This window comes from Scomber scombrus, chromosome 6 (assembly GCF_963691925.1).
Source record: "Scomber scombrus chromosome 6, fScoSco1.1, whole genome shotgun sequence".
Lineage (NCBI taxonomy): Eukaryota > Metazoa > Chordata > Actinopteri > Scombriformes > Scombridae > Scomber > Scomber scombrus.
In genome coordinates, this window is record NC_084975.1 from 3,932,473 (window position 1) to 3,950,353 (window position 17,881).

General features: G+C 38.7%; 1 protein-coding gene across 1 annotated transcript; it reads right to left on the reverse strand.

Moving 5' to 3' along the window:
• Positions 1-3,714: 3,714 nt before the first annotated feature.
• Positions 3,715-12,448, reverse strand: si:ch211-218c6.8 (apoptosis facilitator Bcl-2-like protein 14). Its single transcript, XM_062420482.1, has 6 exons — positions 12,323-12,448; positions 8,467-8,797; positions 8,271-8,369; positions 6,493-6,551; positions 5,454-5,741; positions 3,715-3,802 (listed from the first exon to the last, which is right to left on the reverse strand). Exons 2-6 carry the CDS (start codon positions 8,786-8,788, stop codon positions 3,776-3,778), a joined length of 795 nt encoding a protein of 264 aa, XP_062276466.1. The 5' UTR covers positions 8,789-8,797; positions 12,323-12,448; the 3' UTR covers positions 3,715-3,775.
• Positions 12,449-17,881: the final 5,433 nt, after the last annotated feature.

Genomic DNA, 17,881 nt, shown 5'->3' on the forward strand with positions numbered 1-17,881 from the left:
CTCCCTTCCCCCTCCTTTCCTTCCTTCTTCCTCCTTTCCTTCCTTCTTTCCTCCCTCCTTATCTTCCTTCCTTCCTCCGTCCTTTCCTTCCTTCCCACTTCCTCCCTTCCTTCCTTGACTCGAGGACAACAGGAGGGTTAAAGGCTGATTTAGGGTTAAGATTCATGGTTTCAGGTTTGTGGTGGAAATTTGCCCACGGCTCACTTAACTCTCCTGTTGTCCTGTTTTTATATCAGAAATGTGGATTCATTTAATTTAATTGCTTGAAAATCACATGGATGGTTCCATACTACATCCTTTGCAGGTATAAGCCTCACTACTTTAAGTGAATTTAGGTGATAATTTGTACTTTCTGCTTTATTATAAACAGTCAAACCAGACCAGGTCATTGTTGACCCAAGAGGACAACAAAACACATTGAAATGGTTTAATAACTGTATACTGACTGAACTTCATCAGTTCATGATTATACACTACCGCTTTTATCAGTCCATACCACCTTCTTCCAGTCTTCAGTAGTCCATTGGTGGTGTTTCATGGCCCAGGCAAGCCTCTTATTATTCTGACGTCTTAGCAATGGCTTTCTTGCTGCAACTCGGCCTGTCAAACCTGCAAGTGGAAGTCTTCTCTTCACAGTTGAAACTGAGACTTGCTTACTACGACCACTATGAAGCCGTGCTTGAAGCTGTTGTCCTGTGAGCCGCCGATCACGCAAGCTGTTGACTCTCAGAAACTTGTCTTCTGACTCTGTTGTGGCTTTGGGTCTGCCAGACCTCTTCCTGTCAGTTTCCCCCAGTTTATGAGTGCTTGTTGAAGGAAACTGTACTCACTGACACCTTGACTTCCTTCGCAATTTCTCTGTAGGAAAGACCTACATTTTTAAGTGTTTTTGTATAATTTTCAGTTTTGGGTAACCTTACCTTTTTTTTTTTAAACCTCTGGCAGTTCACCACTTACCTTTGTACCATTTCAAGCTATTGATTGGACTTGAACTGCTTGAATTTCTATAAAAAAACTGGAAAAATTGGAGTGTTCTAAAACTTTTGACCGGTAGTGTACATCAACATATTTTCCTCTGATCTTAAATTTCTGCTTTTTTTTTAAACTCAAAAATGAGGTATAATCTTATTAAAATGAGCATAATTTCCACGAATTAGTGTAATAAGTTGGAATGAAGACACAGGAGATATATAAAGCATTAACCATGGTTACTCATTGAAGCAGTTGTAGACACTCTTTAATCCATTACACAATTATGCAAATGTCCAAATACAAAAATACAAAACAAAAATATTTTCTTTCCTTTTAAGAGAGAAAGAGCATACCGTTTAGTTGACCCTTTATCTACACCGGGCAGCTTTGTACCATCTGAAAAAATGGACACTTACACAAACTGTGACACCTTATTACAAACAGGTCTGATCTCACAGTCTTAATGGGTAAATGTAGATCATATACAGTGCTGTGAAAAACTATTTGCCCTCTTACGGATTACCAATTTTTTTTGCACATTTGGCACACTTAAATGTTCCAGATTATCAAACACATTCTAATATCAGACACAAATAACCCAGGTAAATACAAAATGCAGTTTTTAAATGATGATTTCATTTATCAAGGGAAAAAAATGATCCAAATCAAGCTCCATATGTAGGGGAGGGAAGAAGGTAGTGGGAAGAAAGAAAGAGAGAAGGAGGGAGGTAAGAAGGGAAGGAAGGAAGGAAGGAGTGAAGGAAGGAAGGAAGAAAGGGAGGAAAGAGAGGAAGGAAAGAAAGAGAGAAGGAGGGAGGGAGGAAGGACACACGGAAGGAAGGAAGGGAGGAAAGAAGGAACAGTCAAAACAGAGGGGGTCAATTTGACCCGGGAGGACGACACAAAGGTTAAAGAGGAACTTTATAGATAACGGGCACTCTCACATTTCCTATCCTTTTAATTATGACTATTTTAAATCATGACTTTTATCAAAGCCCCTTCTTTTTAGATTGCTATTTTTTGTTGCTGTTTTTTTTAACAATATTTCATTTTCTAATCTGTGGAAGTATGGCCCTATGTGAAAAAGTAATTACCCCCCCCCCCCCCCCCTTATCAAATCATGAATTAACTGTGGTTAACCACATTTTTTTGGAAAGCTGAGTTCAATTTCACTAGCCACACCCAGGCCTGATTACTGCCAGACCTGTACAATCAAGAAATCACTTAAACAGAACCTGTCTGACAACATGAAGTAGGCTGAAAGATCTGAAAAAGCCACACATCATGCTGCGATCTAAAGAAATCCAAGAACAGATGAGAAATAGAAACAAAGTAATTGACATTTATTAGTCTGGAAAGGGTTAAAAAGCCATTTCTAAGGTTTTGGGACTCCAGCGAACCACTGTGAGAGCCATTATCCACAAATGGAGAAAACATGGAACAGTGGAGAACCTTCCCAGGAGTGAGCGGCCTACCGAAATTACTCCAAGAGCGCATCGACAACTCATCCAGGAGGTCACAAAAGAACCCAGAACAACATCTAAAGAACTGCAGGCCTCACTTGCCTCAGTTAAGGTCAGTGTTCATGATTCTACATTAAGAAAGAGACTGGGGGCAAAAACCTCTGAAACATGTAAGTGTGACAAAAAAAAGCAAAAACAGAAAGAAATTCGGTAGGGGGCAAAAATGCTTTTTCACAGCACTGTAGGTTCCTCATGATCCTCACAGTTTATAAAAGGTAGTAAGTTTGAGGCAATAATGTCTCCAGTTAAACTCAGAAGTCACCAAACAACCCTTATAGATAGAGTCAAGCTCAGCCTCAGAGGATTCCTTATAGCACCGTGTCACAGTCACATTACTATCACACTGAAATGAGAACAATGGACTCCTAACATATATAATACAAACAAGAGATCCTTCAAATGATAACCATTAAGGGTTGGTAAGGAGCAAGTACCCTTATTTCCCCCTTATTTTAAACCATTTAAGAGGATATATTATGCTCATTTTCAGCTCTATATTTATATTTTGGGGCTCTAATGGAATATCTTTGCATGATTCACAGTTAAATCCTCCTTATTTATCTTATACTGACCCTTTCTGCAGCCCCCTCAGTTCAGCCTCTGACTATTAACAGGCCGTTTTAGCTCCTGTCTCTTTAAGACACCCCCCCCCCCTCCTGATGAACCCACTCTGTTCTGATTGATCAAATACATCTGATCATATTCAAATGCATCTGTTAACTTATTTGTCACCTTTTTTATTACTTAGTTTTTTTATGTTTTTGTCTTTATTTCTTTACTCTTAACTTCTCATGTTATACGTCTCACTATAGGAAGGCCGCCCAACGAGCCCTGATGGGTTTTATTGGCTCCTCCTGACAGATTTCTCTCTTGTTAGTTATTGTTTTCTTTCCCTAATCTCAAACATTCTGCATATATTATTATTGTTTTTTTCTTCTATTATGTTTTTTTTGGTATGTGCAATAAATTACATTTAAAACAAATTAAGTCATTAGTATGCACCCTGAGTCACAAGTGTTTTAGGTGACTTCAATATAAATGACAGAGATTTAAGTCCAGCCAGCTGACTAGGGATAAAGATTTATGATGAGTTAAGTATCAGACAAAACAAAGAATACAAAATCCTTATTCATCCTCAGTCGTTACAAAATCTGTGTAAAAAAATAATAGATCATCTGATTGAAAAGGTAAAAACTAAATGAAATGTTACAGACGTTCACAGCATCGTGATCTTCGTGTCCTCGCAGGTTTTCTTCCTCTCAGTCGCAGATCTGTTCAGCTCAGTCGACGTTTTCAAACGCTTCCGTCTGTATGGGACGGAGAACAGAGAACAGAGCATGCTCAGAAACATCCTGATAAACATCCTCATCCTCATCAAGTGTTATAATTATTTTGTGGTTACACCATTTGACATTTTCAGGAGCATTCAGTCTTACTCTTGGTTAAAAAATATGGTGCAAATGTCATTTCAGATGATATAAAACCAACAAAAATACTAAATGTACATTTTAACAAACCTGATGATGCTTTTAAGACAACTTTCTAACATATTTTTGAATTGCTCATCTTGCCAACCCATATCTGTCACTGACCCTTATGCATATACCCCCTTTCTGTCCTTCCTAGTGTTGACTAGCCTGGCTTAGTCTGGCTAACACCAGACCGCGTCTTAATCTCACATGAGATTGAGGTAGGGTCTGGCGAGGAGCCGTTCATTTCCTCGTATTTGAGGCGGGATCAACGAATGTCGATCAAATGCTTCTGTACGTTATTGGACAAACTTTCAGCCAATCATATCAACGATAGACGATGACGTATTCAGAGCCTGTAGGGAGCAGCGCAAACACTTCCTGTTTATGAATGAATGTGTAGCGCAAGTTTTTGTTCTATCTTCTAAGTGAACTTGCCTTCTAATTTATTTAGCACACAATCTACTGCTGCTTTGGGTTGCTGCAGCTCTGTGGCCGCCATGCTGGATGTAAACAGAATCGCTCATCGTCTTGAGCCCGCCTCCCCGTTCTGTGATTGGTTCCCTATCTCAGGTGACGATTTTGTCTTTAGTGGCCATGCTAACTTTCAGGGCGAAGTAGAATCTCGCTGGAATGAGAGCATGGGTTTAACCAGGCTAAGTGTTTCCAGTTTATTGTAGTACTTCTTGTCTCCCTGTTCCTTCTCCTAGTGTTTGTAAGTCCCTGTAGTTTCTGACTCTACCTCTACCTCCTTTTTTTGTCGTGACCAGGCGGGGAGTTACGGTCCTCTGAAATGATGCCAATGCGGAAGTAACTTAAAACTGCATTCTATCAAAAGGCCACCAGGGGGCGACCGTTTTGTTGTCAAAAGGACTTCCGTCTCTATACAAGTCAATGGAGAATTCACCAACTTCTCACTTGATTTCTAACCTCAGTAAACGTTTTCAAAATGTGTTTATGGTCTCAATCGCTAGTTTAAAGCCTTCTTCAATGCAGTATGATGTTCATTTGGGACATTTTGGCCTCCCTGATTTTATATGTGACGATAAAGCAGGGTATGCATTAGGGCGTGGCTACGTCGTGATTGACAGGTTGATTGGTTCACAGGTTCAGGAGGGCGCCTCATACCCCTCCTGATGCCCATATAAGTAGAACTTTACCGGAAATGTTCAAGATGGTGCTGCCCAGATCCGAAAATTTTGGCTTCCAAGCAGCAGTCCACAAACCAATGGGTGACGTCACAGATGTTACGTCCATTTCTTATATACAGTCTATGGTCTTAACTGATTGCTTAACTGTGTACTGAACCTTGGACTGGAATATAAACACCGTCTTATTCTTACTCTACCTGCCTCATCTTGCAAACCCTTATTTGTCACCGACCCATATACTGTACAAATATGTGCATTTATTGTATTTGTGGGTATATACTGGAGTACGAAATATTAAAAACAGACGTCAGCTTCCTCTCTTTTAACCGTGTGCTCACCCAGCCTCCGTGCTGCTGCAGCCAGGCCTGGTGGTGCTGTTGGATGTATTGGTCTGCAAAGCTCAGCACTCTCCTCCTTGGGATGATCTCCATGGCCGACAGCGTGCTGGTCACCTCGAAGGCCAAGGCGATCTTCTGCTGCTGGATCCTCCTATCAGATGCTGCCGCCGTCGTTGCCGCCGCCCGGCCCTCCGGTCTGACCAGGCTCTGCACGCTGGAGGTCAACTTGGCAAACGTGTCGTAGCTCATGGAGCTGAGCTGCTGCTGGAGGAACGGGGTCTGCTTGATCTGACACGACAGAAAGGAAATATGATGTTATATTCTAAGGGCCTGATTTACTAAGATCCCAAATAGTGGGTATTAAATTGCGTGCACAGTGCAATAGATTGCATGTTTAGTTATTGTGCGTTTTGCATGTGATCTACTAAGAATAACTGTGTAAATGAAAACAGGTGCAACAGGTGCAGACAGCAGTATTTAAATGAGGGTTTTGTGTCTTAATGGATATTTTTACAGTTTCAAATCTTATTTTTTTCGGATTTGGAAGATTTGAAACTGTAAAAATAAAAAGATTTGCATGAAAATAAATCATTTATTCAAAATTAAATAATATTTTTTTTTGTTTTTTTTAAATACAATCTTTTAATTTTTGAAATTTCAATATCAAAACTTGGGACTTTCACTTTCAAATCTCTTTATCAAATGAAGAAAACATAAGGCTTTGATTTAGCTCCATATGGAAGTGCATAATAAACAAATGACAATAATGAAGAAATCTTGAATCTTGAAATGTTGATTTTTGTTCAATAAAATGTCAGAAAATGCCCAAAACCCCCAAAATAATCAGTTTACTGTCATAGAAGACTAAAGAAACTAGAATATATTAACATTTAAGAAGCTGAAACAAGAGAATTTATCATTTAGCTTTAAAAAAAGTAATAAATGACACGATTATTGAATAATAAGTAAATTAAAATCTTTCTCGTGGCTCTCAGGGCTGCATTGACAAATCTTTAACAATATGCTGAACTTGTCACACCTTGTCATTGATGTTATCTCCAGATGATTTCAGCAACGTCACCAGTCTCTGAACGATTTCTGCAGAAAAAACAAGAAAACTGATTAAAAGCTGACTCACATGAGCAGATACTGTTAAAACCAGAGTTCAGGTTCAATGACATTTTAATCACATTCATGATGCATGTTCCCACTGCAGCGTGCACGTTAACTAGAGATCAGATGTTGTATCATTAATATTAATAATACCTGCATTTTTTCCTTTATTGATCTTTACTAATAAATAGTCAAATTGACCCCGTTTGTTTTGACTATTCCTTCTTTCCTTCCTTCCTTCCGTCTGTCCTTCCTCCCTCCCTCCTTCTCTTTCTTCCCTTCCTCTCTCTTTCCTCCCTTCCTTCTTTCCTTCTTCCATCCCCCTTTCTTCCTTCTTTCCTTCCCTCCTCCCTCCCTCCTTCTCTCTTTCTTTCCTCCCCCCACCTTCCTCCCTTCCTCTTTTCCTTTCTCCCTCCCTCCTACCTTCCTTCCTTCCTTCTTTCCTCCGTCCTTCCTTCCTTCCTCCTTTCCTCCCTTCCTTCTTTCCTCCCTCCCTCCTTTCCTTCTTCCTCCCTTCCTTCCTTCTTCCTCCCTGCCTTCCTTCCTCCCTCCTTTCCTTCATTGTTCCTCCCTTCCTTCCTTGACTCGAGGACGACAGGAGTGTTAATCTCAGGAACATTGCACACATGTATATAAACCTCAGGAACTTCTGCATAATGCACATTAACATACTGCAGATTTATTTACACAGAAATTGTTCTACTGTATGTAGTATTTTATTTTATTAGATAACTTTATCTACACATTTTACACATGTTTTGATAATATAATGACAAAGTGGGTAAAAGGCAAATAATAGAACAATCTGCTAAGTTCAGAAAATTACATAATTTTACTGTCATGCCGCCTTTAAAACCAGGAAAAGACATTTCTGCTATATCACGATATTACGATATCCAACTTCTAAGAATGTATCTAGTCTCATATCACGATATCGATATAATATTGAGATATTGCCAAGGCCTAAGTTGTTCATAAAAATCTTAATAAAAAGACTTTTTTTGACAGAAACTCCGTTTTCAGTGTTCAGTTTTGTGTGTCGAACGATAAATCAACATATTTGTTTTTTTGCACTAATTTACTAAAAGTAGCTGCGGTGTGACTGTTACAGCAGGAAACAGGAAATGACCTCATTTCACACAACCTGATTTGTTAGTCTGTGGTTTGACACACAAACACACAAAATCATCTGTACCAACTTGCACCTTCTCTCTGTAAAATAAGGCCTCACAATTAACTGTTAAATAGCTGAAAATGAATCCAGGAAATTAGTATAAAATTAACTCTTTACATACTGTTTATATTCTGACTCATAATTAGTCTTTACACCAATTCAACATTTTATAGAATATGATGAATACAACATGTTTAAACACTGATTCTTGAACTTTTTAAATAAAAACAGGTCAAACTTGTACATTTGCATATATAAAAATGTGTATCAGCTGCACAAACATTTTTAAAAAATGCATTTTATTTCCATTTTTGTAAACTGTGGGTCACATTAGGCAAATTCCAGCTATAAGAAACATGCATATGGTGTTTTTACAGCTCTCAAATGTAAAAATGACGTAAAATTTGATGCTGATACTGTATGTGATGGTTAAAGGACCTGCAGCCAGCAATCAGATCATTATAACCATTATTTAAAACTAATTTGCATGTACGACTATCAGTTGATCACCAAGTTCGACAGACACTCACCGTCTTGGTCTTCAACATGCATGTCGGGGATCGGCGCTGAGTCAGCGATCTCCACGAGCCGGCCTGCCACTTCCGTCCGAGTCGTGTCTGAAGATTTATCTGAGAATAAAAAGCATTTGATAGGAAATGATCAATGTGGAAAAACTCAACTAAAGAATGAAAATCAGTCAAAGTCTGTGGAAGAAATGCTGCTTACCTGTCCCACCTGCTGACTGGAATACTACTTTATCTGTTTCTATGCCCATGTGACAAGCGCTGTCGAACTCAATCCTTCCCCAGTCTGACTTCCGTCCTCCTTGTTGTTTTGGTAAACCCATGCTGCGACTGCTGCAGGTGAAGATCCTTTTCCAGTCGGACTTCTGTCCTCCTTGTTGTTTTGGTGCACCCATGCTGCGACTGCTGCAGGTGATGATCTTTCCCCAGTCGGACCTCTGCTCTGACCTCATGCAGCAGTATTCATCGAGCAGCAGCAGCAACTCGTTCCCCTCCATGTCGTCCGAAGCCGATGTGCTCGCCATTTTCAACAGCTGGAAACAACAGAAATGACACCATGAAACTTATTTTACTCAAAAGTTAAACAATTAAAACTAAAAGACAGAGATGACTGCAGTGACTGTAACACTAAAGCTACTATATCTTGTGATATATTGCATTATAATGTCAATTTTATGATTTTAATTTGCTTTAACCCTCCTGGTGTCCTCGAGTCAAGGAAGGAAGGGAGGAAGAAGGAAGGATGAAAGGGAGGAAGAAGGAAGGAAAGGAGGGAGGGAGGAAAGGAAGGAAGGAAGGGAGGAAAGGAAAGAAGGAAGGGAGGAAGGAAGGACGGACAGAGTAAAGAAGGAAGGAGGGAGGGAGGGAGGGAGAAAGGAATGGAGGAAGGAAGGAAAGAAAGGGGGGAGGAAAGAAAGAGAGGAGGGAGGGAGGAAAGAAGGAAGGGAGGAAGGAAGGAAAGAAGAAAGGAAGGAAGGACAGAAGGAAGAAAGGACAGACGGAAGGAAGGGAGGAAAGAAGGAACAGTCAAAACAGACACGGTCAATTTGACCCGGGAGGACGACACAAAGGTTAATAACCTCTGATTGATGAGCTTTTTACATCTGACTTCTATATTACAACACTAGGAGGCGCTCGTTACCAATAATGACTGTTTTTTTTTCAATTGCTAACACACTAAAATGACATGCACAGCACAATTATTTAAACACACAGAGAGCAAAACCTCTTCTCAAGTCTCCAAAAGTCTAAACACATTTTGCATTTCAAAATGACACTTTGTAAATGCACTGAACACGGTTCTCTGCATAAGACACAACAATCTGACATAAAGTCACATGTTTGCCATTCAAAATTACACTACATGAGCTAATTGGCCAATATATAGTATGAGCCACCTAGCCAAACACCTAAATGCTTAATTGTTACCACTTCAATCAGGAAGTAAGCACTATGAAAAGACCACAGACCACGTTTTCCATTGTTGTTGTAAAAGAAAAGGTGCTCACCTTTTCTTTTACAACAACAATGGAAAACGTTGCAGAGAGAGGAAGAGGAAGAGTGAGAATGATAGGGGGAGGAAGAGTGATGGACGAGTCGTTGTGGCCAGACTTAGCTGTGCGGCAAGATGCTGCCTAATTATTTTTCTTGCCTCTTTTTTTTTTCTATATATTTTATCTGCACATTTTCTTTTTCAGTTTACTGTTTTTTTTGTGAGCATATTGTTGTTCACTCCAATGTAAATATATATATATATATATGTTGCACTGACTTTTTTGGTGATCTGGTATCTGCAAATATTTCTGTGCAACAATCTGAAGAATTTTCTACACTTTGAACTATTTTAGTATTAAGGCAAAGCATACTAAAGATGAGAGTGCTTTTTCATTATGTCCAACAGTGTGTAGTGGGTTAGACAAACATCTGGTAATATGAATGAAGTGTGTGCCAGTTGGTGCAAAAGTTTGATATTGATAATGCTATATATGTAGTTTTGGTTGCAGTGGTTCATTTTGCAGGATATATGAGGTATTTTGCAGTTTGGGTGCGCGGTTCTGTGAATTGTGTGAAGTGTTGTGATAAAACCAGACTAGTTTGCAAAATTGTGTTTTAGCAATTGGAAAAAACTGTAATGCAACTATAAAATACTAACACAAGTAACGAGCATAATAAACACAAAATACTTTAACTGTAACTTACAGAGAAAGAATAATACAATGAATAATATAACAAGCTTTTAAACCTTTTTGTCTTTTGACGTCTTACAAAAAGCAGTGTGTAGTCGGATCACATTTCAGATGTCTATGAGTTGTTAACAGCTCCACCAAATAGTGATTTTTCTCTCTAAACTTCTCACATGCTTTCATTTCAATAAATGTTCAAATGATCCAATATTTCAGCAAAAATCAAAGATTAGAGAAAAAGTCCCAAAAACTGAAAAAACACATTTGTGTATCAGAACTTAGTTTTTTCTTCTTTCCTCTCCCATTAATCATCTCACCACCCCTCACATTTATCTGCTGACCCTTTGGAGGGGCCCCACCCCTAGGTTGGGAACCACTGGACTAAACTAGCTAACTGTATATAAAGTAGTGTAAACTAGCTCCACCTCCAGCAGCTACAACAGTAACATGCTGCTCTAACACTGATGCTTCACTATTAATAATCTAATGATGTCATAATAATAATATATCAGTCAGAGGACCAAACCACTACTTTACTGTAATACTGCATACTACATCACTCATAATACTGCAGTACTTTTACTGTAATACTGCATACTACATCACTATAATACTGCAGTACTTTTACTGTAATACTGCATACTACATCACTCATAATACTGCAGTACTTTTACTGTAATACTGCATACTACATCACTATAATACTGCAGTACTTTTACTGTAATACTGCATACTACATCACTATAATACTGCAGTACTTTTACTGTAATACTGCATACTACATCACTATAATACTGCAGTACTTTTACTGTAATACTGCATACTACATCACTCATAATACTGCAGTACTTTTACTGTAATACTGCATACTACATCGCTCATAATACTGCAGTACTTTTACTGTAATACTGCAGTACTTTTACTGTAATACTGCATACTACATTGCTCATAATACTGCAGTACTTTTACAATAATACTGCATACTACATCGCTCATAATACTGCAGTACTTTTACTGTAATACTGCAGTACTTTTACTGTAATACTGCATACTACATCGCTCATAATACTGCAGTACTTTTACTGTAATACTGCAGTACTTTTACTGTAATACTGCATACTACATCGCTCATAATACTGCAGTACTTTTACAATAATACTGCATACTACATCACTCATAATACTGCAGTACTTTTACAATAATACTGCATACTACATCGCTCATAATACTGCAGTACTTTTACTGTAATACTGCATACTACATCGCTCATAATACTGCAGTACTTTTACTGTAATACTGCAGTACTTTTACTGTAATACTGCATACTACATCGCTCATAATACTGCAGTACTTTTACTGTAATACTGCAGTACTTTTACTGTAATACTGCATACTACATCGCTCATAATACTGCAGTACTTTTACTGTAATACTGCAGTACTTTTACTGTAATACTACATACTACATCGCTCATAATACTGCAGTACTTTTACTGTAATACTGCATACTACATCGCTCATAATACTGCAGTACTTTTACTGTAATACTGCATACTACATCGCTCATAATACTGCAGTACTTTTACTGTAGTAGTATTTTTCATGCAGGACTTTTACTTGTATTGCAGTATTTTTACATTGCTGTATTTGTACTTCTACTTCAGTTGCGTTTAGCGATAAGGAAATACTTGTGTGACCTACTTTGGTTATACAATAAAAACACGGAGGCTCCACTGCTGAGATGCTGAACTTACTTTCACTTTACTCTGCGTCAATAAAACTGAATGTAACTTCTGCAGTCCGATAACTAACAGCTCAGCAGCACCATTAAAATCATTTCCAGAGTGTTAAACGTTCATTTTCAGGTCGGACTTACCTTGAATGAGTCGCTGCAGCTGTTTCCTGAACTCGCTCGCGGAAGTGAGTCAAAAAAAAATACCAGAATTAAATCTGCACCAACTGTTTGATCTGCAGACCATTGGTTGAATGTGGCTGCATTATGAGCTCTGCTTCCTGGATAGAAAAGGAAACTGTTCACATAGCGTAAAAAGTAATGCAGGGGCGGACTTACTGATTAAGGGGCCCTGGGGCAATAAAAGCCCCCCCCTTCGCCCCCCCACCTTTACCCCCAGACCCTTATCTTTAAAATACTACACTATAAAGCTCCATATCAGTTCCTCCCTGGTTTCACTTTGATGCTTTAATGATTACTGCAGCTACAAATGATTGATTATGACATTTGTGATACTTTTCTTTGCAGGTCAACTATCAACAAAGAGTCATACTTCACTTCCTTCAATGCGGTATACTTCCTATCATATGACTATATTGATATTTAAATTTATTTTGAGAAACATGGGCTCAAAGTTATATACAGGCGGGGAGTTACGGTCCTCTCAAATAATGCCAACGCGGAAGTAACTTAAACCTGCATTCTATCAAAAGGCCACCAGGGGGCGACCGTTTTGGTGTCAAAAGGACTTCCGTCTCTATACAAGTCAATGGAGAATTCACCAACTTCTCACTTGATTTCTAACCTCAGTAAACGTTTTCAAAATGTGTTTATGGTCTCAATCGCTAGTTTAAAGCCTTCTTCAATGCAGTATGATGTTCATTTGGGACATTTTGGCCTCCCTGATTTTATATGTGACGATAAAGCAGGGTATGCATTAGGGCGTGGCTACGTCGTGATTGACAGGTTGATTGGTTCACAGGTTCAGGAGGGCGCCTCATGCTCCTCCTGATGCCCATATAAGTAGAATCCGTGTTTTTATTTTTCCCATCATGCACCGGAAAATTTTCAAGATGGCGCTGCCCAGATCCGATACTATTCACTTCCAAGCAGCAGTCCACAAACCAATGGGTGACGTCACGGATGTTACGTCCATTTTATATACAGTCTATGGTTATATATACATACTAGTGCATCCAGAAAGAAAATTAAATTCCTTTTTTTCCCTTCATCAATCTACACACAATACCCCATAATGACAAAGCCAAAAAGGTTTTGTTTTTTTTAATTCATGCAAATTTATCAAAAATAAAAAACTGAAATAGCACATGTACATAAGTGTGGATTTTGCATGAATTTCTGAAATAAGGTTGTAACATAACAAAATGTGGGGAAAGTGAAGGAGTGTGAATATTTTCCGGATGCACTGTATATATGTGTGTGTGTGTGTGTGTGTATATATGTATAAAATAAAGAAATACTCTAGTTGAGTTTCTTTTATAAGCTTTTATTAATAAATGTTAATTTCAACATAAGCACCAACTAAGTCAATAATGCCGCCAGACCCCTATCTTTGAAATACTACACTATAAAGCTCCACAAGTCGGTGCCTCCAGAATTTTGATCTGATTTTCTTTAAAGATGCAGCCAGAAATTATTGATTTTGCAGCAGCTTTTGAAAATTGAGGAAATTGCGGAAAATGACTGGCAAAGGAAAATAATACTTTAAAAAAAAATCTATCAGCTATTCTCTTCTGACCCTATATACAGAAATCCGTCTATAGATCTACTGGAGATCCAATATAATGAGAGAGAAAAAAAAACCATCAGAGGAGCATGAGCCCATAAAAGCTCATCAGTGTGCTGTTGTAATGTCAGCTACAGATGGGTGCTGCTGTTCTCTTTCAGACACGTTTTTAGCTGATTTTGGCACATTTTTTGCTCCATTAAAAGTCTGCTGAATCAGCAATTAGCAGTTTTTCTGTGTGCAGTGTTCCCATACATGTACGGACATCTAACGTAACACTGGGTTACTTTGATACTGAAGAAAACTTTAAAATGTGATGATCATCAGGGAAGTTTTTGAGCCTTTTTTCCTCCTCTGATTTCTTAGTGAGAGCTGATGAAATGCAGCATACGGTTAAAACCTCAGAAGCATTTTAACCTTTGTGTCGTCCTCCCGGGTCAAATTGACCCCGTCTGTTTTGACTGTTCCTTTTTTCCTCCCTTCCTTCCTTCCGTCTGTCCTTCCTCCCTCCTTCTCTCTTTCTTTCCTTCCTCTATTTCCTTTCTTCCTTCCTTCCTCCATCCCCCTTCTTCCTTCCGTCTGTCCTTCCTTCCTCCCTCTTTCTTTCCTTCCTTCCTTCTTTCCTCCCTGCCCCCTTCTCTTTCTTTCCTCCCCATTACCTTCCTTCTTTCCTTCCTTCCTCTTTTCCTTTCTCCCTCCCTCCCTTCCTTCCCTACTTCCTTCCTCCCTCCTTTCCTTCCCTCTTCCTTCCTTCCTCCTTTCCTTCCTTATTCCTCCTTTCCTTTCTCCCTCCCTCCTACCTTCCTTCCTTATTTCCTCCGTGCTTCTTTCCTTTCCTCCCTTCTTCCTCCTTTCCTTCCTTCCTCCCTCCTTTCCTTCCTTCCTCTTTTCCTTTCTCCCTCCCTTTCTTCCCTTCCTTCCCTACTTCCTTCCTTCCTCCATCCCCCTTCTTCCTTCCTTCTGTCCTTCCTTCCTCCCTCTTTCTTTCCTTCCTTCCTTCCTTCCTTCTTTCCTACCTGCCCCCTTCTCTTTCTTTCCTCCCCATTTCCTTCCTTCTTTCCTTCCTTCCTCCCTTCCTCTTTTCCTTTCTCCCTCCCTCCCTTCCTTCCCTACTTCCTTCCTCCCTCCTTTCCTTCCCTCTTCCTTCCTTCCTCCTTTCCTTCCTTATTCCTCCTTTCCTTTCTCCCTCCCTCCTACTTTCCTTCCTTATTTCCTCCGTGCTTCTTTCCTTTCCTCCCTTCTTCCTCCCTCCTTTCCTTCCTTCCTCTTTTCCTTTCTCCCTCCCTTTCTTCCCTACTTCCTTCCTCCTTTCCTTCCCTACTTCCTTCCTCCCTCCTTTCCTTCCTTCTTCCTTCCTCCCTCCCTCCCTCTCTCCTACCTTTCTTCCTTCCTTATTTCCTCCGTCCTTCCTTAGTTTCCTTCCTTCTTCCTCCTTTCCTTCCTTCCACCCTCCCTCCCTTCCTTCCCTCCTTCTTCCTCCCTTCCTTCCTTAACTCGATGACAACAGGAGGGTTAAAAGGACGTCGCTCTGGGTGGGATTTAATGTAGTTGTGTATCAAACAGGCCACGACGACAACGTCTAACCCATTAATGACCAATGCTCTGCTTTAGCGTCTTCAAACAAAAACCCTGAACCCTTCTACCTCAGGTGCTCTGGATAAAAGCATCAGGTAAACAAAATGTAAATATAATGTCAAGAAAATGTCAGCCGCTCACCCACCAGTGCAGCTTTTTCCGGAGGGACATTTGCATGCTGGATAATGTTTCGCAATCAGAAAAACAAAGAGTCCACCCCCGCACAAAAACAAATGGACCACCACTTCTTTATGCAAAACTTCATCCTGGGAAGGGTTCAGGCCATCGCTTCTTTTTTTCTAGTTGTAAAGGATGAGGAGGAGTAACAGACAGACTCTTAACAGCACAGAACAGACATCCATCTTCCTCCTGAAGGTCAGTGCATGCTCAAGTTTCTGCTCAATTTGTCTCAATCAACAAAAGAGAACAAACAGAACCACAGTCTAAAGTTTACTTATATGAGACATCAACAACACAATCTGGATTTTAATGCTAAATATGCAACCGTTATAAACTGAATCTATAGAGGTTCGGAGTTATTTTACCATCACAATTTTTTAATTTAGCACCTAGTAAATTTGAAGAAAGCTGTAAAAAGGTTTGTTTCTATTGCTGCTGCAATGTTATCCCACTAATCCTAATTTTAGTGTTCTTCGTGCTAGGGCTGGGCGATATGGATAAAATCATATATCACAATATTTTTTACCAAATAACTAGATATTGATATTGCAACAATATTGTATTTGCACAATGAGATTTTTGATAAATAATCATCAGTAATTTGGATATAATGACAAAGTGGGTAAAAGGCAAATAATAGAACAGTCTTGTAAATTCAGTAAATTAGATCATTTTGCTGTAATGCAGCCTTTAAAACGAGGAAAAGACGACACTTCTGCCGTATACAGAGAGAATGATGCAATTTAATGCAAATTATTTAAAAAATCTGAAGAAAGTTCCCACTCATTATGGTTACGTTCCAAATACCTCGATATTGATATCAGAACAATATTATATGGACTAATGGTACTTTCACAAAACATTTACACATTTTTAGATTTTTGATTTTGATAAATAATCATTAGTAATGTGGATATAATGACAAAGTGGGTTAAAGGCAAATAACAGAACAGCTAGAACAATCTGCTAAATTCAGTAAATTACATCATTTTGCTGTAATGCTGTAAAACCAGGAAAAGACAACACTTCTGCCGTATCACGATATCCAACTTCTACAGTAAGACGATATGTAGTCTCATATCACAATATCGATATAATATCAATATATTGCCCGGCCCTACAATTGTACAGCATATATGAAAATCTGTTATCTACTGTAATCTTAATCTCTTTTGAACTTCCTTTTAATAATCTTAGTTTTCTCTTGTTTTTTATTTGATTAATGTAACCCTTGCACGGGAGAGTATTGAGGGATTTTTTGCACTTCTCCATCACATCTTATATTGCTTATATCTTTATAAACTGTATTATTTGTATATGTGTAAACAAATAAAAATCTATGAGTCATGACAGCTTAATATGTTAAGATTGGAGATTGATAGATTAACAACAGTAGCTAACAACTGACCTGAAGTCAAAGACGTAGATCTGTGAGTCATCTGCATAGAAATTGAGACTTATATGATTTATATAGATTTATTTATCTGTTTAACTACATTAAATAATAAGATGTTTGATTTTTTTAGGCCGTGTGTATCGTCTACTTATGATATCAGTGTTTTTTAAGGATGGAGTAATAATTGGGGATTTAGATAAGGGCTTCAAATATTATTACCTAAACCACAAATATGCTAAAAACAGCTGTGCCTGTATGTGTTGACGTCTTTAACTGTAACGTACGGAGTCCAGCAGGTATCACAGTATCTCATAGTCTCCTACTTAGGTTCATATACGACTACATTTCAACACTAAATAGGTTTTGTTAGAAAGTATATTTTTTCTCAGCATAATGAAAATATGTATTGAATATTTTAACACATTTTTCTCCACTTAAATGTCCAATCTATCTGCCAGTGGAAACTACAGCAATATTAAACTTTTATGGTTTTGTTTAGACACTGGAGGCACTGGGTTAAGGTTGCAGAAAAATCATGGACTTGGTTTAATACAATAAAAAGTGAAGTGAAGGCATGATGTGCTTATTAACATTCAAGCCACATCACCATCTTCTACTAACTTTAACCAAAGTGCTGCTGTTGTTCAACCTGAAACACACACACACAGGACTCAGGATATGAACCTCACTCTCTGGTCTCCTGCATCTTTTACCCCAATACCCTCCCCTCTGACTTCAGTATGATATACAGCCACTGGCCCTTTTTATTAGGTACACCTTTGCAATCTAATTCAACCCAATACAA